At 43.5% G+C, this 26,127-nt stretch overlaps 1 protein-coding gene across 1 annotated transcript in view; it reads left to right on the top strand.

Annotated features, from left to right (window-relative positions):
* ATP10A (ATPase phospholipid transporting 10A (putative)) overlaps nucleotides 1–26,127 on the top strand; it is an 831,750-nt gene that overhangs the window by 680,874 nt on the left and 124,749 nt on the right. The window contains exon 11 of the mRNA XM_085622881.1: nucleotides 21,241–21,344. Coding sequence (XP_085479007.1) covers nucleotides 21,241–21,344 — 104 coding nt within the window. The remainder of the gene's footprint in view (nucleotides 1–21,240; nucleotides 21,345–26,127) is intronic.

Below are 26,127 nucleotides of genomic sequence, written 5' to 3' on the forward strand. Positions count from 1 at the left end.
ATTTCTGATGGATACTTCTAACCGCAGGTTTGTCATCTTTAAATACCTCAGTTTTGGAATATCCCCAGGTGCCAGACTAAATCCATAAAAGTTTCTCAGCAGTGCTCTTTCACACCTCTAGGTGGCATTGTACAGCTCTGTGTAAGCTTTGTTTTGCCTAAAAAATGACAGAGCAGAGCCACATATAAATGTCAACCTTGTGCGCCAATGTCAGTCCCTTGCATTCCACTCCTTTCAACGCGAACCCAAAGCCACACTCCCATTATTGTTGGCTTTTGATGTTTTTTTCAAAATTCGAATCCAGTGTGCAAGGGAACAATGTCCCCACCTAAAACTACAGGGGGTGAAACCATAGTGTGACTATTAGAATCATATGTCAGTAATGGACCTAAAGGTATGCCTTTTGTATTTGGGTTCAGGACACCACTCCAAGGGCCAGATGTACGACACGCAAAATAGCGCCTCGCAAATTGCAAGTTTTTTGCGACACAATTTGTGAGGCGCTATTTTGGATGTATAACAGTGTGTATCACACTGTTTACGATTCCCAATACAGTCGCAAATTGAGAGGCTCATGAATATTAAATGAGCCTCTCGCAATTTGCGACCCCATTGGTAATGGTAGGCCCTCCCAGGTATGGTGGCCTGCTGGGCTCAGCAGACCACCATGTCTGGGACTGCTTTTAAATAAAGCAGTTTTATTTTAATGCAGCGCGTTTTCCTTAAAGGAAAACGGGATGCATCTAAAAAAGAAAAAATTAAACGTTTTTGTTTCATTTTTTAAGGGCAGGGCTATTAGGAACGTAACGCCCCTTCCTAATAGCGAGTCGCAAAACCAATTTAGCGAGTCGCAAATAAATTGCGACTCGCTAAATAGGCTTTGTACATGGCCAATGCTGTTTTTGCATGCGCAAACAGGTTCGCAAACCCATTTGCGCATGCAAAGCGGTTGTACATCTTCTCCAAGTCATATGATGAATGTGCCCCTATGCATGTGAGGGTGATCCGGGACCGTGGAAGTGAAGCTGTCCATCACCAAACACTGAAAAAATTCACAGACCTCGCTTAAGTCCCACTCTAAGTTGAGTGTGCAGACCATCTAGTGCTCTTGAGGTCTGTCCTGAGACAGGTCTTCATGGTTAAAGTCATCTTGCAAGTCAAACAAGAAACATAACGAGGTGAATCGTACTCGACCCTATTCTGCCTTTTTCTTTCGAAAGAGAAGTCGCTAGGGCATCAAGGTGCCACTCAGTCTCACTCCAGATCCTAACTTGAGGATCATATTCCAGAATTGATCCTGATGTTCCCTGGGTCATCAACGCTACCGCAACAAGTCGTGGTGTATTTTTGGCACTAATCTGGATCCTGGGCCCCATGATCTGGAGGGCCTCCAGTCAGGTTACCGCCAGCAGATTCATCCGCAGTGGCATCTGAACCCTGGAACCTGCCTCAGTTTCCACACCAACTCGGGTGCTGATTTTTATTCCTGCTCCAAGACCTGTGCTTGTATCTCTTACATCGATGCCGAGACTGAGGGCAACAATGGATTCTCCAGTGCGTACTTCGATGTCCAAAACCAAACCAAATTCATCTTGACCCTGATGAAATGCATGCTCCTATTCTTCTCCAGCGCTCCAAGTCTCAGTCATTCCTGATTCTGACAATATTCTGACATGAGCCACCCTCAGAGGGTCCATTATAAGTTTATTTCCAACTAAGACCAGAGTTTACCTTCCAGTGATGATGATGGGGATGATTTAGTGCGTATTATGATGAGGACAGTTTATATGTGGGCTAAAAATAGGCCAGTGGGTTTGATACTTTTTCTGATATTGTGTTGATTTCCACATCGGGCCCCCAATGCAAGAGAGAGATTTATTTGCTGTGGTAATTCGATTAGCTGCTGAGGTCCTCGACCAGCAATTGCCTTTTCTCAAAGTCAAAACGAATGTCCTTATGGAAGTCTAGCAGCATGGGCCTACTTCCTCTGAGCCCTCACTTCTATTTACTTAAGCCCTTACTGATTTACTGATACCTTGATGGACACCTGGTCTAAGCCTTGCTCGTGTCCACCGGTGAACAGGCAGATGGCCAGACACCAGAGATTGGTGCTTGGCAATCCACATTTTTTGATGCAGCATCCTACTCCAGAGAGTTTGATGGTCCAGGATTTCACCAGCAAGATAAACCCCAATTATTTTCTTCCCCATGGGATTCCGCCCAGTATTCGGAGGAGAATGCACAAGATCTGCAGTGATGGCTGCTGGACTCGAGTTGGACCAGAAGCAGGCCTCTCTCCCTACTCAATGCAAAGCTGACAGTTGTAGCGGATATGTCACTGCAGAGTTGGGAGGTCATCTGGTGAAGTGGAGGTCAGAAACCTCTAGTCTCCAGTGGAAGCCCAGCTCTATATTAATCTGTTGCGTTAAGTGTCATTCACCTGGCATTGGAGGACTTTTGCCTTCCATCGTGGAAAGGCTGGTGCAGGTTCTCACAGAGAGTACGACCACCATGTGGGGCTGCAACAAGCAAGGTGGAGTGGGAACCTGGGTCCTGTGCCAGGGGGCAATGCGCCTCTGGATTTGGTGGGAGCATCATGGCATCTCCCTGATTGTGAACAAACTGTAAAAGTCTTTAAATGCAAGGGAAGGCAAACTGAGTCTGTGGTGCCCCACGGGTCACGAATGGTGGTTGCATCCCAAGTTGGCACAGGGCATCTGGATGGATTTTTGTGTTAATGTCAAAAACACTTACTATCAAATCGTTTGCAGTTCCCAAGAAAGCTGTCACGGAAGATGCACTCTGGCTAGAGTGGAGCACAGGAGTCTTCTACACCTTTCTTCCTCTGCCTCTTCAGCCTCTAGTTCTGAAAACTATAAGGAATGAATGGGCAGAAGTCATCCTAGTAGCTCTGGATTGGGTCAAAAGAGAGTGGTACCTGGAACTTTGGCCATAAGCATCTGTCTTTTGATCAGGCTACCTCTTTGGGAGAATCTTCTATTGCAGCAGCAGGGCAGGGTTTTGCACCTGAGCTTGCACACATCCATGCATGGAGATTGGTAGGTGGTATTTGACTGTAGATGGCTGTTTAACAGCAAGGATGACATTCGTAACTTCAGGAGGTAGAACTAACACAAAGTCCATCTACGCCAGGCACTAGGTCATATTTGTGGCCTATTGTAGAGGGCACGGCAGCGACCTGTTACAAGCCAAACTGTCGGATGTTCTGTTGTTTGTTTTATCTGTGGCCAGCAAGGTGTTTCAATGGACACTGTTAAATGTTATTTGATGGCGCTTTCGGCCTTTTTAGGTCTCGCCTCAGCCAGCGTGAATGCGCTGCTCTGCGAGGCATTAAGTAAGGGCTTTTGAGCTCTGAACACACGCTTGTGCGTGTGTTTTTTTTTCTTAGCCCGCTATCGGCCTGTACATGTGTCTTTTTTAAAAACACAGCACGAAATTGGTGCAAGGTGGGTGATTGTCCTGCCTTGTTTGTTCAATAGCCTAGGGTCCTCCAGCGCGAGCTTCAATCCCATCTGTCTCCAATTGTCGCGTTGGAGGTAATTAGAAACAGATGGTGCTCGCTTTTTTTTTGTTTTCCTTAACCTCGTGGTAGCTATAAACAGTGCCTCAGAGGGGGTGGTTTCTCTGCATTCCAGTATCGGGTTACTAATTAACCCAGCACGGTCGCTTTCACTTTCGCGACCGTGCTTGTTTTGGTGGTCAGAGGTGGTGCAAAGTTCTATTAAAAGGTGGCGGGAGCTGTGAATGCCATTATTTTTCTCAGTCCTCACACAAGACGTGTTATCCTAAGTGTTCAACTTGCACATAAGTCCAGAACCTCGCGCACACCACTCCTTCAAGTCCCTTTCACCCAGGAGTGCTCCTCTACCACGCAAGCCGCCTCCTGTACCCTATATTGCTGAGACCTCACGCGCGACCCCTCTGCCCTTGAGTTACCAGCGCGCACACAAGACCCCTTCAGCTCGCAGTCCTCAGCCCTCACATATATCTCTCCGAAGTAGTGTTCACCCTGTGTAGTGCTCGTTCCTCACACATGCAGTGTTGAGCCCTCACATACGCCCACTGCAATTCTCAGGTCTCTTTGCCCTGCAGTGCTCATCCTAGGGGTTGTGTGTGCGCCGACGTGGCGAGTCTTAACACCCGGCTCTTGTGGCCTGTATTGTTCTTCCCTCACACTCCTGCCTACCGCGCTGAACCGTCACACTCGACCTCTTTGCTCTGCAGTTCTCAGCCCTCAAAATATGACTCATATCCCCATCGTATCTCCCGCTCCGTTCTGGCAGAAATTTGTCTTAACTTAAGACCAGTGTATCACGTGGTGCTCCGTCTCCACACATCACCCATGTCAGCCCTCAGACTTGACCCCTGTCTTAAAGTGCTGAGTTCTGAAACATGACCAAAGCACTCAGCACTCATTGGCTCCTGCTCTATGCAGTGCACAGCCGCCAGAGGCGACTAGTGTCAGCCATTTTAAAGAGTCTCTTTATATTTCAATGCTCATCTGTCAAACATAAACACAGCGCCCTGAAAGACTAATCCCGCTGGAAGCCTGAACCTCGTACCCAGCACTGCTAAGTCCTCACACACCACTCGCGTACTCTGCAGTGCTTAACTCATACACAGTCTTTGTATCCTGCAGTGCTTAGCCCTCACACATGGTCCTCGTGCCATCAGAATGCATTGTGCTGGTGCCAGTGGCTTTAGTATCATGGAAGGTTAGTCAGAAAGGGACAGCGCAGCACTTCTGCAGCGGGCCTTGTCTTCCTCTCTGCATCTATGTCCCTTTACCACCAGGGACCCGTGTGCAGAGAATAACTCGCACATGCGCCTCTACCATTGCGTACTTGTAAATCAGGTGCTACGGCGTCTCCCGCTGACAAGCTCCATCCCCGGCCCCGTGATCACTCCCCTGGGCCTCTTAAATGGTGATTTAAGATGGTTATAATATTTCGGCAGTCATTCAGTCATGCATTAGCATAGCCAATTGGTTTCGCCTTTGGGACCTTACAAGTATTTAGTTATGTAGCAGGTTCCAAAGGCGAGACCTATTGGCTATGCCAATGCTTGTTACTTTTGCCGGACCAACTGTCTTTGTTTAAATCACCTGTTATAATGCAGTGTATTAAACCATGTGTGATGCCACAGTGGGAGCTTAACTTGGTCATGACATTATTCAGGTGCACCCATTTTGAGCCAATACACAGCATTTTGTCTCGACCTCTGACTCTAAAGACTGTCTTCCTCACTGCAAACTCTTCAGCTTGCTGTGAGAAAACTCCAGCCATTTGGTATAGCTGCCCTACTCAACCTTTTTTCTGAACAAATTGGTCCTGACTAGGACGGCCTTCTTTCCAAAAGTTGTGACTCCCTTTCCCCATGGACCCCAAAATAGCTTTAAGCTTTTACATTGATAGCACCAAAGACCATCGGGTGAACGATGAGCTTTTTGTGGGGGTTTGGGGCAGGAAATACAAGACAGTGTAGAAAAGGACTCTGTCAAAGTGAATAGTCTGGTGAATTAAGATCTGCTATGCATTGGCCAAAAAGCAGCATCCGAAAGATCTGAGAGCCCGTTCCACCTGTGCTAGGGCTGCCACCATGCATTGGCGTACAGCCTACCTGTCCTATCCATCTGCCAGGCTGTGACATGGGGGTCGGTGACAAGCTCATAAAGCACTACAGTCTTGACAACCTGGTCCAACAGGAAAGTCATTTCGCCTGTTCGGTCCTGCAAGACTTTTCGGTCTGAGGCCACTCCACCGACCTTCCACCTTTGATATTCATTACTTTGATATCTTTTCTAAAGGTGAGGAATCTACGGCTAGAAGTATCCGTCATAAGAACAATTTACTTACTTTCGGTAACACTCTTTCTGGTGCATGCACTAACTGCAGATTCCTCAATGATTCCCCATTCTGAAATGTGGCCTATTTTTACCATCTAAAAAAATTCCAAATTAGAAATGTGCACACTTGTACTGAATATTGTTTTGTGCTCCGCATCCAGGGGCGCAGAAGGAGTCAAGCAAGAAATTGATGTTGGTGCGCAGGAGTAACGCTCATATGTGGCTTCGCTCTGTTACTTCTAGGATGGTACAAAGACAAAGCCGAGCCACATGGTGTCACTTAGCTACTCGCTGTAGTACTGCTAAGAAGATTTCTGGATCCAGTCTAGCCTCTGGCGATATTCTAATGGTGAGGAATCTGTGGTTAGATGGAGTCCACCTGAATGACAGTTACCAAAGGTAAGTAACCAGATAGACAGTTACTGAATGTAAGTAACGGTCAGAACTGCAGGCACTCTGAGATGCTCCACCTGTCACAGGTTTCACATGAATAAATTGATCACCCACGCCTGCTCATCTTTCCTACCCAACAAGGCTTCTACATTTTATAAGGATCAGTTTACCACACTTTCTACTTTTTTCCGCCCCGCTACATCCAACCAGGTAGGAACAGCGGCTGCATCAACTGACCCCAGACTTGCATGGACCGTACTTGACAGAAAAGAGGGATAGATCAGCCCTGCAATTTGACATTTTCTCCTACACTTTTCAAATAATGGGAGAAACGTGAGGTCCGCAGTAACTTCAAGGAAGGGCCTTCTAATTTTCGATTGGCTAATAATAGAATTACCTGCCAGATTGGGAATTACACGCTTCTCATAATGAAGGATCAAATGAATTATTTCTGCTTCGGGGACAACCATTCTGCTTCAGTTACCTTCCCAATTATAAGAAAAAAGGTGTTCCATATGGCCATATTTTTTCAGTCAAACTTGTGATGTCAGGATACGATTTTATTAATTTCAAATAGTTTTCAGTGTTTAATGTTCCGGTGCTTAACAACTATGTAAAACAACACTTCCATTTTCCAATGTTCGAGGAGTCATTTTAAATTGCTTGAAAGTGTTTTGTTGACCCTGCTGAGCACTGAAACCCAGATAGATAGATGCGCATGATTGAGCACCCAGTGACACGAGCAGCAAATTAGTTTTTCAAGGTAAATATACGTTCCGAGCCACACTTGCAAACACAGCACATTTAATCAACAGCACATGAGTTGTGAGGGATTATTACATTTATGTCGTTGGGATAGAAGAGGAGAGGTGCTTTGCAGCCTTCTATTTCAGAGGAAAGGAGAAACCAGTGCCCACGTTTTAAAATTGGGCGATAGAACAATTTACATTTCTTAAATCGTCGCCTATATCTCATTTGGATAAACGGCAGCAAAGAAGCTACAAAAGACACACAATTGATGGAAGGAATGCAGAACAAATCAAAACATTCACCCCCAGTCAAGAGATCCGGGTTAAATTCATCATTCTTTTGTTCACCATGCCACCCCAGGTTAGACCTGGCCATATGCAAATCAGTCTTGACCCTGTGCCTCATGGGAACAGTCCAGCCCAAACTGCCAAGCCAGGTCCTCCCTGGACCGTAAACAAGCATCCTAGGACCGGTTTCGGGGTTTCACCCCTCTTCAGCCAAGATAGCTTGATTCCAGTGGCACAGTGAGCCCAGGACCCACGTCTGGGCATACCTGGCGCACTTGGGGCGAGATAGCAAAAGACGTGGGTCCCGTGCTCTCCATGCCACTGGAATCAAGCTATCCTGGCTGAAGAGGGGTGAAACCACGAAACCGGTCCTAGGATGCTTGTTTCCAGTCCAGGGAGGACCTGGCTTAGCAGTTCAGGCTGGACTGTTCCCATGAGGCAAAGGGTCAAGACTGATTTGTAAATGGCTGGGTTCAAACTGGAATAGCATGGTGAGAAGAAAAACGATGGCTTTAGGCCCAGATCTCTGTACTGGGGTGAATGTATGACATTGTTCTGCATTCTGTCCATCAACTGTTGTTTTTGCATTTGTCACCAGAGTGGGATGGGAATGCCCAGACATGGGTCCCGTGCTCTCCATGCCACTGAAATCAAGCTATCCTGGCTGAAGAGGAGTGAAACCCCGAAACCGGTCCTAGGATGATTGTTTCCAGTCCAGGGAGGACCTGGCTTGGCAGTTTGGGCTGGACTGTTCCCATGAGGTACAGGGTCAAGACTGATTTACATATGGCTGGGGTCAAACTGGAATGGCATGGTGAGCAAAAAAACGATGGATTTAAGCCCAGATCTCTGTACTGGAGTGAATGTATGACATTGATCGGCATTCTGTCCATCAACTGTTGTTTTTGCATTTGTCCCCCCGAGGGGGTTGGGTATGCCCAGACGTGGGTCTCGTGCTCTCCATGCCACTGGAATCAAGCTATCCTGGCTGAAGAGGGGTGAAACCCCGAAACCTGTCCTAGGATGCTTGTTTCCAGTCCAGGGAGGACCTGGCTTGGCAGTACGGGCTGGACTTCCCAAGAGGCATAGGGTCAAGACTGATTTGCATATGGCTGGGTTCAAACTGGAATGGCATGGTGAGCAAAAAAACGATGGATTTAGGCCCAGATCTCTGTACTGGGGTGAATGTATGACATTGTTCTGCATTCTGTCCATCAACTGTTGTTTTTGCAAAGAAGCTACAATCAGGTTTAGAAGAACTTTGCAATAAATTCTTGTTTGATTAGATTAGAATATCAGGGTTCTCCTGCCAGATTTTTTAGATAACCACATGTATCTAAATAGGGATAGGCTAAAAATCTGGCATTAATCCGGCCCCCAGGACCGACTTCGGAGAACTTTGGATTAGATTGTAGTAATGGGCTACAGAATAGTCGCACTTAGCTTATTTCGGCTATTTCATAGAAACATGCTGATCTATTGAAAAAGGAACCAAGAAAATATGCATTTGTTTTGGAACTGACGCTGTTGTGTGTAGATGGCACACCCTCATCATTGTGAATATCACAATGAGAGAGGTGTTGTTTCGGGAATGTGGGTGATTCTTTTATTTCATTCTTTCATTTGTACTAGTACACATTGGCATCTCTACATTTAAATGCTCTACACTGGGCATAGATTATGGCATAGATGAAAAAAAAGGACAGGGCACAAGTCCTAAAAAATAATTACGTTGGAGGATTCATCCTGTAGGTCAACTGGAGGTGACGTCACTGGAAGAGAAGTAATATGTGATATCGAAGGAAGCACCATCTTGAGAACATTACATATCCCCAGGAACCAAGCTCCAACCTTGGTGCTTTTACTTATTGTTTCACACTTTTTTGGTTCTTTGGTCTCTGGCTTAGGGCAACGTGGTGGGGTTGGCAGGGAATTCTATACGAATATGGGTACATAATTGACCTAAAGTGTTGAAAGTAATGCATTTCTATCTTAAATTTGTAATACAGTGAACACAGCAGAGACCCACGAAAATGGTTGCTCTTGAGATACTATATACACACTGTAGAAGCTACCCGAAAGTTGTAGTCACTTATGTGTTGTAACCGTATCCCTATCAGCACTAAATAGATGTAGTGCTGGGCATCTCAAAAAATGTGAAGGACTGTCCTCACACACCCAGGTGTCATGCTTTATCATAGGCAGTCCTCGCTCTCTAAAAACCCGGTTGGATAGAGAGCTGGCCTACACCTGAAAACAGGGGGGCACTTCTAATCATTTAAGTGAGGGCCCGTGCAAGCAGTGATTTAAAAAACAATGTACTACTCCAAGTCATATTTAATCATAGGGTTTTACTTGGTATTAAAAGCTGAAATGTGGGGATTAAGGGAACAATTACTCCATCACCACTATTGTCGTCAATAAGTTTCTGCCATTGGCTCTAATGAGTCAGCGGCATTCTTCAGGACGAGAATCGGGCTCCTGTCTTGCCAATATGACTTCAGATATTGCCACTATGTTAGGGCGACCTATGCAACCTCTAACCTAACGCTGATGTTCTCAAATAACACATTTTGCAGCTTTGCATATAATACTAATTGTATTTTGTTGACACCAACAATCAACATCCACATAGGTGAGGGAGTACTCACCCTTTCCTATGGGTATGGCTGCAAATTGGGTGCAGTCCTGTCCAGCCGAGCCTTGAGCTTTCTAGTGAAGCAAACAAAGCAAGTGTAATACCTATGGAGGACTAGAAAAATATCATTTCAACTGGAAGAAAAACTAGAAATGTTAATTTAAGTGCAGTATGGCGCTGCTGTCTGCACAGTGGGAGGACTTTCATGCCTACATTTTTCACCAGTTAACACATAGCACAAAATCTAACTATGTGATGATGTTGCTGTAGCTTAAAGAGAGAAGAAGATGGTGATTGACCAGTTCTTCACATCCAAGCAGGCTCAGAGGATCAAGGCAAACCTTAGCAAATGTATTACCTGATATTTTTGTAATTTCAGAAACTTCTATGTGTGTTTTTTTTCTTGGGTAGGGAATGTGTAATCGCCAGTAATTAAGTCATATCCTTAAAAGGTGATGTTGCTTTAGGAATTAGGATACCGTAAGCAATTACCAAACAATGGAGCTGGATAGAGTATTCTAAAGATTCAATCAGTGCCATGTTTTTGAGAATTAAATAGAACTTTAAGTACCAGAAGGCAAAATGTGCCAGTGCAGGGATATCTTGGTAGTTTATTTGATCTCATTCCTTTCTGTATTTGCTGCCATCTTAGCAACATTACAAAGTTAGCGCTTCTGATCAAGTTCTGACCCGGCAAAACATTCTGTGCATGTGCAGCAGCATCATTTAGCATCATGCTGAGTGCAGTAATGTCATGGATGTTCTGTGTTGGGTGCTTTCGTTTCTCAGTTTCAAACACTGAGTCATGTTGGTACAAGATACTTGGAGGACCTATATGCACGGGAATTATAACAGTAATTTACAGGAAAGTACTAGCAGTCTCAAATAAATCCATCACTCACACAATTGTATTTCCCACGCATAAAGAATCTCCAGAGATTTCAATGGAGTGTTCCCATATTCTTTACGTTGGTTTAAGAGTTCAGTCTCTTCGGATCATTCTCTACAGACAGACTGTTGTGGTTAGGCTACTTGGGTTCACTCTCTTAAGCAGGTTGACACAGATGCCTTATGCCTTGGTACAGTCATGGGAAATTAGGCCGAAGGTCCACACTGAGGTACATTGGGTTCTCTACCTCATGGTATTTGCACCCGGAGAAGATAGAGGAAGGTAGGATGGACTTATGCAGTGGTTTAAAGAGAAGATAGTAACCTCTGTGCCTTTACAACTTCATCCATTTAATTCAAAACCTATTTTATTGTTTATTGTAAAATATACAGCAGTCTGGCTTTAATTCCAATCCAATTTCTTATATCTTAACTCAGCCACAAAATGCATGTTCAATCATATGGCTAATTTTACTTCGATGTTGTACCAACAACAATAGAATTTACAAGTCTTCCAATCAGCACGATCGAAGTTCTCAACAACTCAGTGTTACACAAGTGTCAAGTTCAGTGTGTCTCAATTTATCCCTGCATTACCACCCTTGTAACATTTTCCTTACCTTCCACATTTCTTATTGCCCTCATTAGTGTTATTTCAGAGTGGTCTGTCATTTATCAGGAACAAGTGATCTCTTGTGGAAGGCCTTCCCACCTCTAGGTCTTCTAACGATTTCTCATTCTTTCAGACCTAAATTATATGTAGGTCTTCAACCTTTATCGATCCATGAGTCATTGATCGACTTTTCTATCGTTGGTGCTTCCTGACTCGTCCAGTGGATGGTAATCCATTGCTTGGCCAGCATTATTGCAACTTTACTGCTCTTTCATTTTATTCCTGATCTTCAGTATTCTCAGAAGATAGGCCAAAGATGTACAAGGGTGTACGTTCCCATCACCTATGCAAATCATGCACACACTTCCTTGCAGTATTATTCTATTGCAGGGCAGCAGCATACCATATGGACAAAGTCTGCTAACGTCTCATCACACTGGCTACATTTGCTTCTCTTTGTACTGTACCTTGTACTGTCAATTTAATGTAACATCACCAGTGTGGTATATATTCTTTGTAGGATGGTGAACCGTGTCAGCCTATATTTGATTTTAGTTACTGCATCGACTAACAGTTTTCATGCTTTCATCCATTCTCTTGTCAGTGAATTCTGGTTCACAGTCCCAATCCCATAGTCTCCTATTCAGATATTCAATAAGTTTATTTAAAAGTTAATTAAAACCATTCAAACAGTTAAACAAACACTTCTCAATTAGCTGAACATGCTTTCTCTCTCTCTGGGCAACAATTAAAACTTTGTGGTTACAATAAGATTATCTCCTCAGCCCGGCAGAGGTACAGAGGCCAATTTACCGCAGCTTACGGACAAGGATGCTGGGTTAAAGTGCTAATACATGTTTTATCGTCTAAAATAGTAAAATCCATGTAGCAAAAATCGTCTCTGTTTAAAAAATATGCTAATATCAGTCAATTCATACTACCGCTGCACATCTCCAAAGATATTGAGCTAAAGAGGACAGAATTTAAAATGCATAGGATTTCAGAGTTAAAGTGCATAGTACGTTATATCCACTAAATAGTAAGATCCATATAACTGAAATCATCACTATATAAAAAGAAATATGCTAACGTCAGTCAATTCATACTACAACTGCACATCTCCAAAGATATTGAGCTACAGGGGACAGAATGTGAAGTGCATGGTGTGGCAGTACTGGAAGATGTTTATGACGGTCCAGATATTGCTTCCAATGCCTTCTGACAATCGAGATGTGCTGCTACTTTGTCCATAAACTTTGCAAAGTGCTCGGTGAGCCTGATGTTTTTATCCCTGGAAGAAATGTTTGATGGCCTGCTGACAGACCGATTGAGTTCTCTGCATACTGGTTTCCCACTCAAAGCTAGGGCAGGTGCATAGTACATGAGTCAGAGAATTTTTGGTGAAAGGGCAAAACCGGCAACAAGTGTTCACCTGCAGATACTTCCAGCTTTAGGCCACTTCTCCTGCATCGAATAGCCCCATCTGTAGGTGTAAAAACGTTAATTTACAATCTCATGATCTAGGGAGTGACACGTAGGATTGTGGTTTCAACTCCTTATAAGTTGCAAGTACGTGTTGATTGTGAGCTTTTCAACAAAGGATCGTAAGATCTTTATTTGCTGAAGGCCGTGTACGATAAAGTGGGATCCAGACTGAGGATCAATTGGAGCTCTTCAGCGAACTTCCAAACCACACTCAGCCAGGGGAATGCCTGCTGGTTAAACTGCTCTTTGTCCAAGTGGAATTTGAGACTCCCTACTTTGGCCTTCTTTAATTTAAACCATATTTTCAATAATGCGGCCCTCTGTGACATTATCTGTCCTGTGAGGCCAAATTCTAATCTTACACGGGGGCCTTTCATGGAGTTTGGGAGCCTGAAGAGTTGATGAAAGAGTCGTAATTGGCTTTTGTTTAACCAGTCTCCAAATGTATCTGGAAATACTTCCAAACCATAAGTCAGAGCAGGTAGAAATGTGGTTTAGGTAACTTAAATAGTGGCAGAAGAGAAGGGCTTGTGATCTTGCTCGCTATTTTGCACAGTCCAACCGCTATCCCTGAGGCACGTTTTTGCAGAGCGGTCATGTGGCTGTTTGATGCACCCAAAGTTTCAAATTCAACTCCCAAGTATTTATAGGAGTAGTTCGTACTGATTCTATGCTCTCCTAGTTTCCATAACCATTGCTGACGCTTGTGGTTCCGTGTGAACGTAACAATTTTTGTCTTTTCTGGATTTAGTTTCTGTTTGTTTTCCTTACAATAAGTGCAGAGGTTATTAAGAGAGAATTGGAAACCAGTTGCTGAGAAAACCAGAAGTACTGTATCATCCTCATAATTGCACAAGAAACAAGGTTTGGCTGTTGAGTCTCGTCCGGACAAGGCTTTGCAATATTTAGAGCAGACTCAATATTGGTAGTGTATAAATCAAAGAGAATTGGGGCTAGAACTCAGCCTTGGTTTTTTTAGCCCTTTATCAGGCTAGAACGCAGCCTTGTTTTAGCCCTTTATCAATACAAATTATCTTAGACAGTCGCCTTCATTACTGAGCTTGACTTGGACCCAGTTGTTGGAGTAAAGAGTAATCTTGTGGTTTAATATTTTTTCAGGCAGCCCCCAGTTGCTCAGTTTCTTTCATAGCATGGTCCTATTTTTTTGTCAATAAAACAATGGTGTAAAGAATGTTTACTGCTGATAGTCTCATGGATTATGATAGCAAGTGCCAATATGTTGTCTATGGTGCAGGTATTTTTGTAGAAACCTGTCTGGAAACAAAGAATTATATTTGATGTTGCAGCCCATTCTTCTAGATCTTCTAAAATCAATGTGGCAAAAAATTTGGCATGCACATCCACCAAGGCTAACAGCTTGTAATTCTCTGGGTCATCCCTGCTTCCTTTTTTGTGGATGGGAACTATATATGCCTCCTGCCCTGCCATGATGGTGGTATCACACAAGTTGATACATTATCAAAAACATGACTTATTGCTTTATTCCAAAAAAGTGGCTCGGTTATAATAATTGCCGTAGGCATTCCATGAGGCCCTGGTGCTCCATTGGTTCTCCAATTTAAAATGTCTTTCTCAGCTGTTAAGGGCATAATCTTGAGGGATCTGGCGAAGGATAGAGTGCTTGGTGGAAGCATCATTGTGGGACTCTTTCTGGGGGAAGCCAGAATTGAGTGTTAGGGTATTGGCATGGTGTTATATAGACCAGATACATAGTTCTCCCATGTGCTGCTGTCCAATTGTTTGTGCCTCGAAGAATTGTATGAGGCAGTGAGGGTATTCATCCATCTCCAAAATTCTCCCATCTCCAAAATTCTTGGGTTTTATCCGGCCTGGCAGCTTCAGACAAAAAAAGAAAACCATGTCCACCCAATTGCTGCTTGCTTTGCCTCCCAACCTAACTTTTTGTAGCATTTCTGCATCTGTGTGAGTTGGACTTGTTGGTGTTCAGTGTCTTGGCTTGCTGCTCCAAGTGTCCTGACCCATTTGGCTAGCTTCCTGTTTTCAATGCGTAGGCTGGTGGTATACCATGAGGACATGGGATTTGCTGAGAGTATTAAATGATCACTCGATTTGTGCCTTGTTCCCCTTAGCATCAAGTGAATGTCATGCATGGCTGTGTCCCACGTTGCTGGATAATAGAGTTGATTATTCACTGTAATCATAGTTACATAGTTGGAACACTTCCCCGAAGGCTTGCATCCTCACACTTAACTATTTTTCTGCATCCAAGGACCAATTAATTCGATCTATCCTGGGAGACAAAATACCCTCTCCTATCATATTAAAACAATCAAGTTTATAGCCTTGAATCCAGAGTTCTAGTTTTTGTGTGACATGGTCCCTTTTCAATCTATGATCTATTTGAAATTCCTGCAGCTGGCTGAATAATGGCAGTGATAGAAATATGTAGTCCAGTAAAGCACCATGCTTGGGGGAGCTGTGTGTAAATGAAGCCGGTTGGTCTTGGCTGCCGCATGCGTTCAATGCGTGAAGGCCGAGAGAATGCAAAGATTCAACCTGGGTGTCTCCTATTGTATCGCACCAATGTGGACGGAAGAACTGATGGGGAATGTCCGATATTAAATCCATCTGCCTCGTGGATTTTAAACTGTCACAGTAGTTAAACAAACTCAGATTAAAGTCGCCTTTGACAATTAATTCAGTGTGTTGATTGGCCAATACTATTTCATGGAGATAGGTTTTATGGTAGTCTGCCTTGGTGCGTAAGGATTTTCGAACTGGATTTTCGAACTGGGTTCAGGTATATACAAAGAACAAGCAGATTTTGATTGCGTTTGTTTCGGAATTTAATTGAAGTCTCTAAAATCCTTGATTTTTCTGAGTTTACTCTCTCCATTTTACAGTTTATGGAAGATTGACACAGGCTTGTAAGTCCACCAGCTGGTCTTCCTTTATCTGCCTTATAGTCGCCTATTCACCAAGTTTTTTTTAAGGCAGACCAGGTCAAAACCCATTAAATAATCCTTTACGTGACTTAAACCCTATGAAATGCACTTTTTTTTCCTCTGAGGTCTATATAGCACAAACTTGACCCGAAGGTATCAGAGTGCTTTACATGAGCATCAGTTGCGTTACAGATGGTCACATTCATTTTTGTTAGGCAGGGAGGGATTAAGAGATGTGGCCAGAATCACAGGATGTTGAGCGTCCTTGTCGAGACTCAAATCTGGTTCTCTAGCTTTGAGGTCGACTGCTCTAGCCGCTTGGCCACATCCCCCCCCCCCCCCACTTAATTATTGCTGATTACTCTACTTGGTGAGGGGCTTCAAGTCGCCGTGAAGAGAGTGTTTCAACCATAACTAGCTTTGCCCTAAGTTGTCTGGGAGCAAGGATCAGTCTTGCTGCTTTTGGTTTATGACGTTCCTCAGAGTACAACGCCGGTTACTGTGCTTTCCTGTGATGACCCTTAACTCTTCTGCTGGTGGATAAATACATCTCATTGGACTAGTACCTCTTTAAATTTGAGAGTGTTGGAGTACCGTGGATTTGAATGGAATTGGAGTTTTGGAGGCTCTCGGCCTCTCCCCAGCTTTTGACCATTGTACTGAACAGGAGAGTGCTGTAGATTAGCCGCCTTTTTAGTCTTCTATCTTTCATTTGTGTTTTGGGTGCATCTTTTAACAGTATGCTGCACAGTCATGTAAGCAGTTTCTCTTCCGTGTTTGTTAGTGATGAGGATATTGATTTCCTGCTCGCCTCTAGCAGGTACCTGTCCAAACCCCCTCGTCTGCAAACCATACAACATCATATTTCAACTGTGAGGCCAAGTAGTACTGTTCCATAGTAGGGATTGCAGCCCTCTCTCTTTTTTGCACTTTTTTAGGGTATTAAGTCTGAGCCTATTTTATTTGCTTCCTCACAAAAAGATGTGTTATCATTTTATTAATACTATCAGATAAAATCCTTGGGTTATTCGTACTCCCGTGGAAGGCGTACAGACACATCAGCAGCACTATCATTTTCGCTGGTGCTAGTCTGCCCATTAATGACTGTGGAAGAGACAACCAGAACTTGACATTTCTTCAAGTGAATCTATTGTTTGTTCAATGTTCAATGGACTGTTTAATAATGGGTCATTGTTGTTTTGCTGTCATGGCCATCCCATACCTCATATCGACTTTTTCCGCCACACATCCAGACTTCTCTATCCATTCATCATTATCTTTATTGATAAACCCAGTTTTCTTAGATACTCAAGCAAAATATTTTCTGTGTCTAATGAAGTGAACTCATAACTTCCATTTGCCTGTGCCTTCTCACCCTCCATTGTATGTACCAGTGTATGCAAGTCCTGCCCCATGTTTCTGTGCGCTATAAATCTGCATTGATCTTCATGAAAAACGTTTATTATGCTGCATGCAAGCCGGCTTGCCAGTATTTTTCTGAGTATGTTGCTGTCAGTGTTCAGTATCAATAAGGGCCTCTAGGGCACACCATTTGTGGGGCTGCCATCAGGTTCAGGTATCTTTGCGTCTCTCAATGTCTCAGGAAGAGATCCTCTCTGCTCTTCTTCCACTGTAACCTCCAGTAACCTATCAGTCCAGTGTGTCCCTATACTTCTTGTCAAATGGGAAGCCATCCTCTTCGATGCCCTTCCTGAATTTAGATCACTAATGGCGTTCATATTTGCAGTCCCACAACTACAGACGTTTGCAATTATGTGACTTTTAAGTCTCTCATCTTAAGCTTGCTGACACATATGCTGCAATATACCCTTTATGCTCTTTTAGTAACATACTTGTGTACATAAACCCCGGTTTTGGTAGCCCACATAGTCCACTGGAGGTACTCAGGGGAAGTGGACCTCTGCATCATGGCAGCTCTAAACCTGTTCTCCAGTAATAATCCCCCTCCTTACCATTGTCCGGCCCAATGTTGTACTTCAGTGTCTGTGATGTCATCTTTACCATCTTTGGAAAGTCTCTGCTTCTTTCATACAAGTTTCAGTGCTTCTATATTTGCTGCCTCCCAGTACGTCGCATGTCCCCTAGGATATAAGGTTCAGTGGTGTTCGTTTCCTCTGCTCCCTGGGTTTCCATCAATGACCGTTCATTTTTTATGAATAAGTCCTGCATCAGTATCATGTCCTGTTGTGTGGAGCAGATTAATCTATAACCTGCTGGTGCAGGGCTCACCACTTCGCCACGGGTTCTTTATCAAATAAGGAGGAATCAACAGTGGAGCGAAGTACAAACCATAGGTAATTTATTAAGCATTCAGAATGGGTCTCCATCCAACGAGCACCATGGAGTTACTCAAGGAAAGGAGCACACTTGAACAATGGCTACATGGGTTTTTATAGGGAAGATCACAAACAAGGAACGCCCAGAGGTAAATAGATTTTTGGAAAGAACACACAAATGAGCTAAGGTAAGAATCTGACAGCCTCGGTGTCTTGTGCAATTTCTACGTTTTAAGGCTGGACAACAAAATGTGCTATTCTGAGTAGACATTACTTAAGGATTAACTATTGCCTGAAAACCTTCAAGCAAGCTGACCCTGCATGTTTATGCAGCCTGCAATGTCTCAACTTTAGCTTCATGACCTAATGTTTATGCAGGTGGTGTCAGGGACAGAATCAGGCTGAAAACAGGTCAAAGGTGAGTATGGATGAGGCATAGCTGAATCAGAAAAAGAGAGATTCAGATTTTAAGGTTTCACAGTTGTGCTCTGATATTACCAATTATGCAGACTCTTCCGTTCCTTTGATTGCGAGTGTCAGATGTATCTGTGGCATAATAGTTTTCAGGCAGTCGTGTATTTTCTGGTGAAGGGTTCAAGGCCAGGTTATTTCTGTTCTGCTACTTCAGTGCAGTTCCACACTTGCTCATGCATTGTAAAGAACAGTGGGCAAGTGCACTGTGCCGTTTAAATGTGTCCACCAAATAAACATATCTTTGAGCCCAATAAACTCAGACTCATTTTTTACATCGCAAAATGGTTTCCTTTGATTTTGCACATGCTGTGTGTAGTATGGGGGAAGAAAGCAGTGTGGCATTTTTGTATTTAATGGGGGCCAACCGCATTGCCACTTTCTTTGCCTCATTGCATCTTTGCATCCATAGAATGCACTGGAACTGCTTGCAGATCACTGCCTACAGCGGAGCCCCCGGTGGTGGTGGGAATAAGGGGGGCTTGTGTGACCTTTGAACAGGAAAGAACTTGGTAAGGTCTCTTGGGTTCAATGGTCCACTATCCATTCCTCAAGAAAAGAGTTCAATTTTGTGGCCCTCTGGTTTCAATGTATGCATTATCCATTCCTCAAGAAAGAGTTCCATATTGTGGTCCTCTACACATTCTAGCAGGCGACACATATTGAGTATGTGGAGTGTGTTCCCGTGTCATGTGCCCAGTGGCGGCTAGCATTCAATAAAATATGGTGTGGCACGATGGCTCCAAACTCAACATAAATGTGGCACTTCTCCAATGAGTCTAAAAGCAGGAATTGAAGAACTTCCTGCTCACTGGAACGCAAATCCAACCAATCCTGGAGGTGCTCCCATACTGTCTCACTGCTGATGGCGGTACGGGAAGACCGCACAAGAACCGATTCAATCGACTTTGTTACCAACACATTTTACTGGTGGATTCATTCTAACCATACATATACCACACTCCGGGATCCTCATCTTATATGCAGAGCTACACTCCTGATACAAGAGCGGGACCTTTGAATCCACATCCCACATGACTGGATTTTGAATACCGGCAAGCCCCTATCATTGATTTTCACAGCCCGGGGATTGCTGGGCCTACAGTGTGCATGTTGAGCTGGCTGTAGGTTGCCAGCCGGCCAACCTGACATGCACACTGAAAGGGGCAGCAGTAATGCTGCAACAGCAGCATTCAGCCCGCCCCTGCCCTAATTGTGGCAGTTACCAGTTCCATGTAGTGTCTCCGTGCATTTTGCCATAAACCCAGAGCATTATTTATGTTTATGGCGCAGTCTTTGTGAGATGTAAATTGAACTTGCTGCTAATTCATTGTTTGCCTGTTTGATTATCATTCTTTCCTGAGTGAAACTGCAAAGTATTCCTTCACTCTGCTTTGGGGAATTTTTGACACATGAAACTTGACTAAACTACTTAATACGTTGTGTCTTCTTTACTTTTTGCTGATTTCTTACCATTGCCTTCTCTCTTCCTATGTACATTGTCCAAGAACTATCTATGGCATTTCTGTTTCAGGGGTTGAAATCGGACACACTTGTTCGCCCTCTGTAAATTGCCTTGAAATCTCTAACATGGTGTCCACTTTTGGACGCGTTGAATAGGCTGTTATCTGTTTCTGGCTAGACCGCAGAAATTAGAACAGTATCCAAACCTGCATAGCTTCTTCCTCAAACTCCTTTAGAGTATGTATAGAGGCATGCCGACCCTTCAGATGGAAAATTCATTTTGGGAAAGAAAGTTGGTCAGCAATGACATGTAATCATTTAGAACTTTGCTGGCTCGCTTCCATCTAGGCCATGAATGGAGCTTGGGTTGATGAGACTCAAATATAGAGAGCCATACTTTAATAGAAAAAGCCACATTTTGGGGGGTCTTTTAACTCAGGACAGAAGATTCCAGCTCATTACAAATATTGTAGTTTGACACACTTATCCAGATATCTGCTAGGCGTTCTACTGTTTCTGTAAAGGAGAATACCTGCATCACTAAAGAAATTGTTTGTCTTCCTATCCGGCACTCTATATACCAGAAATGGCTGGATTTTTTAGACATTTTTTTAAAAAACTGCACATTGACTGTTTTTTGTCATCAGGTGTGCAGTGGAAAGCCTTGAGGTATAATGATGAAAAGCAGGTAAGCTGCCACCACAGTCATCCTAAAAAAATAGGAATGTGAATTATCTGACAGGAATTTTCCCTCTGTTGTAAGATGATCACCGTCTTGCAGAATGCGTTGCTGATAAGTGTATATTACATCCATTGTTGCTTGGATTGGGTGTTAAAGTGTCCTGTGCATCGCTCATTCAGTCATTATTGTTCATAGTATTTTTATGATTTGCAGGGGTAAATCTACACTAAGCACCCTGATTTTCCACCTGTGATATTTTATGATAGTAAATTCAACTCTAGTTAATCCGCAGCATTTCCAATCCTGTCCTACAATAATCACTGATATGATTGGGATATTCCCCTGCTTTTGCACCCTGAATGTTATTTAGACAAGCTATTTGTTGTTCAGATAAATTAACAGGTCTTTAAAATGCTCACGCCAGGCCTGCCTTTTTAAGTTGATTGCTTGTTTAAAGCAGTGTTGTTTGTTCTTTATAGATGACCACAGAGGAAAATATCAGAAGAAAATTCGAAGTAAGACACAGAACTATCTTAACCGCTATGCCATGGATGGACTACGCACCTTATGCATTGCAAAAAGGGTATGTTTTTGTATCTGTTTGTATTTTTTATCATTCATATTTTATCACTGATAACATAGTGGAGCTGCATGTTTGCTCAGCACTGCAAAAAATATGAGACTTCAAGAACTTTCAGTCATTGGAAGTAGACTTGGGAAAGAATTTGTTGCATTTATTGAGGAACTCATCCGGGGCAGCCATGATCTAGAACCACTGGCAATTCCTCCCAGTACTGCAATCAAATCAAACTATACTTTCCAGACTCAAGCCTGTGTCGCCAAGACCACACTAGGAATTTCCTGAGACACACCAGGAGTATCCAGCATTGACCTTATGACCCATGTACCCATATGCCAACTGTGGGAAACTCTTTTTCCAGTAAGAATTGGATGTTGTGTGCCTGTAATTAGGCCCTGTTGATCCTTTCAACACTCTTCACTCACAGCTCAAATAGGCTCCAAGTGAGCCCCTCTAGTCCTGGAGTTGTACCCAGTAGGCCCAGTTGAACCCAAATCAACCCCCATTAGCTTCCTGAGGGCTAACAGGGTTACCCTCCAGGTAGGCTCCTCAGGGTGGGCACCTTGATTGCGAGCATAAGGCACAGTTGATTCTCATATCACACTTTTCACCCACATTATGGCATACGAATAACCAAATGGGGTTTAGATCAAAACTCAGACGAGTATCATTTTGTACCTGAAAACATCCCTTGAACAAGTTGATTCTGCGCAATTGGATTTAATTAATTGAAAATGAATTTCCCATATGTGCTCTATTGAAAGAGATTTTGATGTTTGTCACTGAATTTTACAATAATTACAATGTAGTGGCTTGCCGTAGAACTATTTCTATTTTTTGCTCTAATGCTCTTTGACCAAGAGGGGGCAGGGTGACATCTCTCTCTCCATGCCACCTGTGTATTCCTAGGCGTAGTGTGTCCCTTTCTTTCACATGTCCTCCTCTATTCTTCAGAGTACAAACGTTTCACTTTTTTTTTTTTACTTTTTATCCTCCCCTGCGCTCCCAAGTGTTGTAAGTTACCATTGTTTACGTTTTAGTGACTGAAATGTCTTGCTCCATTCTTAGTCCCTCGTTTACCTTCCTTGAGAGGGCTCCAAAAAGTGCTACCAGGCCAGCCTAGAGCTTACAGTGCATGTGCGTGGGCGCGTGCGTCGCGCTTCAACGCGATTACTTTCACTTTCGCGGCCGCAGGGCCGCTTGGCATAGCTAATAGGTCTCGCTTTTGGGACCTTATAAGTATTTAGTTATAAAACTGTTGCATGGCTAAACACTTATAATGTCCCAAAGGCGAGACCTATTGGCTATGCCAATGCTTGTTCACTTTGCTTTTTGTTCTCCATTTTCTCTCTCCTTTTTCCATACACCATTCTTGCAGCTTTGGCCTTGATCCTTCTCCTCTGGGTGTTGTACGCTGTCCTACACCGAGGCAAATTTACTCTGGTGAGGCAATTGCAACTGCTCTATTAGCAGTTCTTTGTCCTGCGCCTACTGCTTCTTAAACCATTGTATTACTTGACTGGGCCGTTCGTTTGTTCATTCTGCATTTTCGGTACAATTGTGGTTGTTAAATGACTTTAAGTATCAAAATTGCATGAAAACAGTTTCCTTGAAATAATTTTTGTACTTTTGTTCCTTGTGTGTGATACACTTTTGGTGAAATTAAAGGTATAGCATGAAGTAAGAAAATAAGCAAAATGTTTGAGAACGTCTCTTAAAATTCGTCGTTAGGCTTTCTATAAGTCCTTGACTGGGAAGGGCAGGCATACTGCTAACTGACTTACTAGCACAAAAGGTTGACACAGACTTGAAATACACTATTCCCTACTGACCTCAACGTCTTCAACCACTGCTTCCCTGTGTACTGGTGCAAGAGTTCAGCAGTGTTGGCTCTTACACCATGATATTCCCCTGATGTTTCTGGCTTTCTTTATTAGGTCTCGCCTACCAGACAGCTTTTAGCTGTCTGTAGCCACAAATCTCTTTTCAACCATACTAAAATCTTAAAGTGGGCTTAGAGCCTGCCCATCTCTTACCATTTGTTGGCTTTACTGTCACTTTTGCTTGCTTCTTAATTGATGGCTTGCTATCCTCTTGTGTTTGTTCCTCCACTGGAGCAAGCCTCTTTATTTTTGACTAGCTGACTTGTATCCTTCCATTGCTCACATTTAGGGACCTACCTATTTCTTTGTAAGTACTGTATCAGATTGCATGTGTGTTCTTGCGTTCTCAATCTCTTTTGTGCTGCTCCCCCGATACCCACACGTGCTTGTTCTTTTTTGTGCCATACACCCACTTCCTCTCTCTATCGTACTTTTGCGGTTATAACCACCTGTCTTATTGTGCCTTCTGCCAGTGTCCAGGGTCACATGACTGTGAATGGCTCGGCTGTTGGTGCTTGTGTATTGCTTCCAGACAGTAACACAAAGGGGGCTTAGCAGTGGACAGGATGGGCCATCCTGGCAGGATGACTAGGGTGGGGCTTTACCCAGCCCCACTTATTCTTCAAAGGCCTTTGCCTTCTCGAATGAGCCTGACACCAGGCCTCTGCTGCCTTTTATCACCCAGAACAGTTTGGAACTTGCCAGAGGAAGGGGGAGAACTTTCCAGAATCAGATGTGTGGGTACGACAGGGAGTCCCCCTACACAAAGGCTGGCGCCAGGTATAAACACTGGACTCATCAGAACACTCCTGGACCTGTGGGCGTTACAGAAGAATGACTGCCCTGCTGCTTGAAACTCTATCTTGCTTTCTGTGAAGGAATATTGGGCCTGCTTGCCTTCATCCCAGGCTACCCAGAGTTACTCCAAGGGTTAGTTGACTGAGTTCCTGTGTGAGCTACAGGCACACAACAAGCTTCAGAGACCTCCCTGTGACTGCACAGCTAACTTCCTGCAACTGGACCTGGAACTAGACCTGTCTGAGCCCTGCTGCTGGGACCTGCTGGTGTGAGTCCATATCCCCAAGAGGTCCCCGCAGGTCCTGGACCCTTGGCTGGCATCAGTGAGAGCACACCTCCTTGCCTAACTGAGGGTTCCATTAAATCCAAAATGAAACCCTGCAAAGCTTTGCTATACAACTGAAAGCTTCATTGGAACTGATGCCGAGTAACGGCAAGCCTCATAAAACCTCCCTTCCCATCCGAAAGCTTCATCAGAACTGACGCCAAGCGACACAAAGCTCCACAGAGTCTTTCTGCACAGCTGATAGCTTCATTGGAACAGATTTCGAGCAATGCAAAGCCTTACTGCACAGCTGAGAAATTCATGGGAATTGACCCAGAGCGATGCAAAGCCCCAGAAAGACTTGCCCACAGCTGACAGCTTCATCAGAACCAATGCAGAGTGATGCGAAGCCTCTCAAAGCAATGGCATACAGAACTCCCATCAAGGACGTAAGGTACAAACTACCAGTGGGCCAAACTCGGGCCTGTGTCCAGCCTACGCTCTTTCGCGGTTGGCCTGAACTTATGACTTTGTCCTGGTCCAGCATGACCACATACCCACAATTGGCACTTTTTTCTTCTTGGTGCTATTTTTACCTACAACTTTAAGATTTAATAGCTCCCATTTTACTGCTTGAACTTTTGTTGTTCTAGTATTTCTTTTTTACTAAAATTTACTCTTTTTCTAAATTATTTTGAGATTTTTCTTGCATTTTGGTTTCACTTTATCATTGTTTGTGTTCTGCATAAATACTTAGCACATTGCCTGTAGGTTAAGCCAGACAGCTTTTGTGCCAAGCTACTGGAGGGTTAAGCACAGCTAAATTTATTGACTTTTTTGGTTCGCCCTTACAAGGATTGTGGTTGTTGCCTGAGTGGGGCCTTCATACCCCACAACCAATGACCCAATTTCTTACACCATGATTCAAAATAAAGATCCCTTGCCATTGTCTAATTATTTAAACTATAAACCACTCAGTTGCAGATTCTGCCCTTTGATAAAGTGTCACACTGGCCTCAACCTGTCAGCTGACAGTAGATTTACCCTGCTGTTTACAAAGCAGTTATTAACTTTCTCAAAGTTTAACCAGTGTTTTGTTCCCATTATTCATTCTCTTTCAGCCATACAATCTATTTAACTAAATGTTTTTGTTTTTATCTCTCCTGGTTGGTGGCTTTTTCTAAGAATTCAGTGCCATTTTTGTGAAGTAATGTGGCCTATTCTGACTTATTAGACCTAACATGATAATACTACAGCAATCTTCCTATCTACTGAACTATTCGCCATGTCCTCCTCCTAGACTATGCTATCACCGGTTCTCCATCTTGTTCATAGAAACAGAAATACATAATTCCCTATCTCTGAACCCTTAAACTAATTCCATATCATGAAATGCTCACCCCAACCTAAACGCAACTTCACAATTTATCTCAGACTTGTCAGCGAATGACATCCCATAAACCCAAACTTTAACTCTTGGTAACCCTTTGAAGAAAGACAAAGTTGAAGCCCATTGCTGTTGGAGTCCTGAAGTAAGATATTCGACAGCATTGCTGTGCAACAAATATTGCCATAGAAGAGCACGTAGGACCGAATGCAAGAAGCTGCCCTGTTATGAATTGGGCCCTCTTCTATCCTCTGACTCCCACCGCCTTAAAACCTCTGCTAGCTTGAGAATGACCCACCCAGGTTCTTCAAGAAGATGGTTCATACAGTATTAGCTTTTTTAAAAAAAATGTTTTATTGATTTTATATAGAAAAGAAAGAACAACGCAAAATTGGATGGGAATAAGTCGTTTTTAGGCAATGTAGAAACAGTTACTGTACGCAATGGAGCAAC

The sequence above is a fragment of the Triturus cristatus genome, chromosome 8, assembly GCF_964204655.1.
Source record: "Triturus cristatus chromosome 8, aTriCri1.1, whole genome shotgun sequence".
Taxonomy (NCBI): Eukaryota; Metazoa; Chordata; class Amphibia; order Caudata; family Salamandridae; genus Triturus; species Triturus cristatus.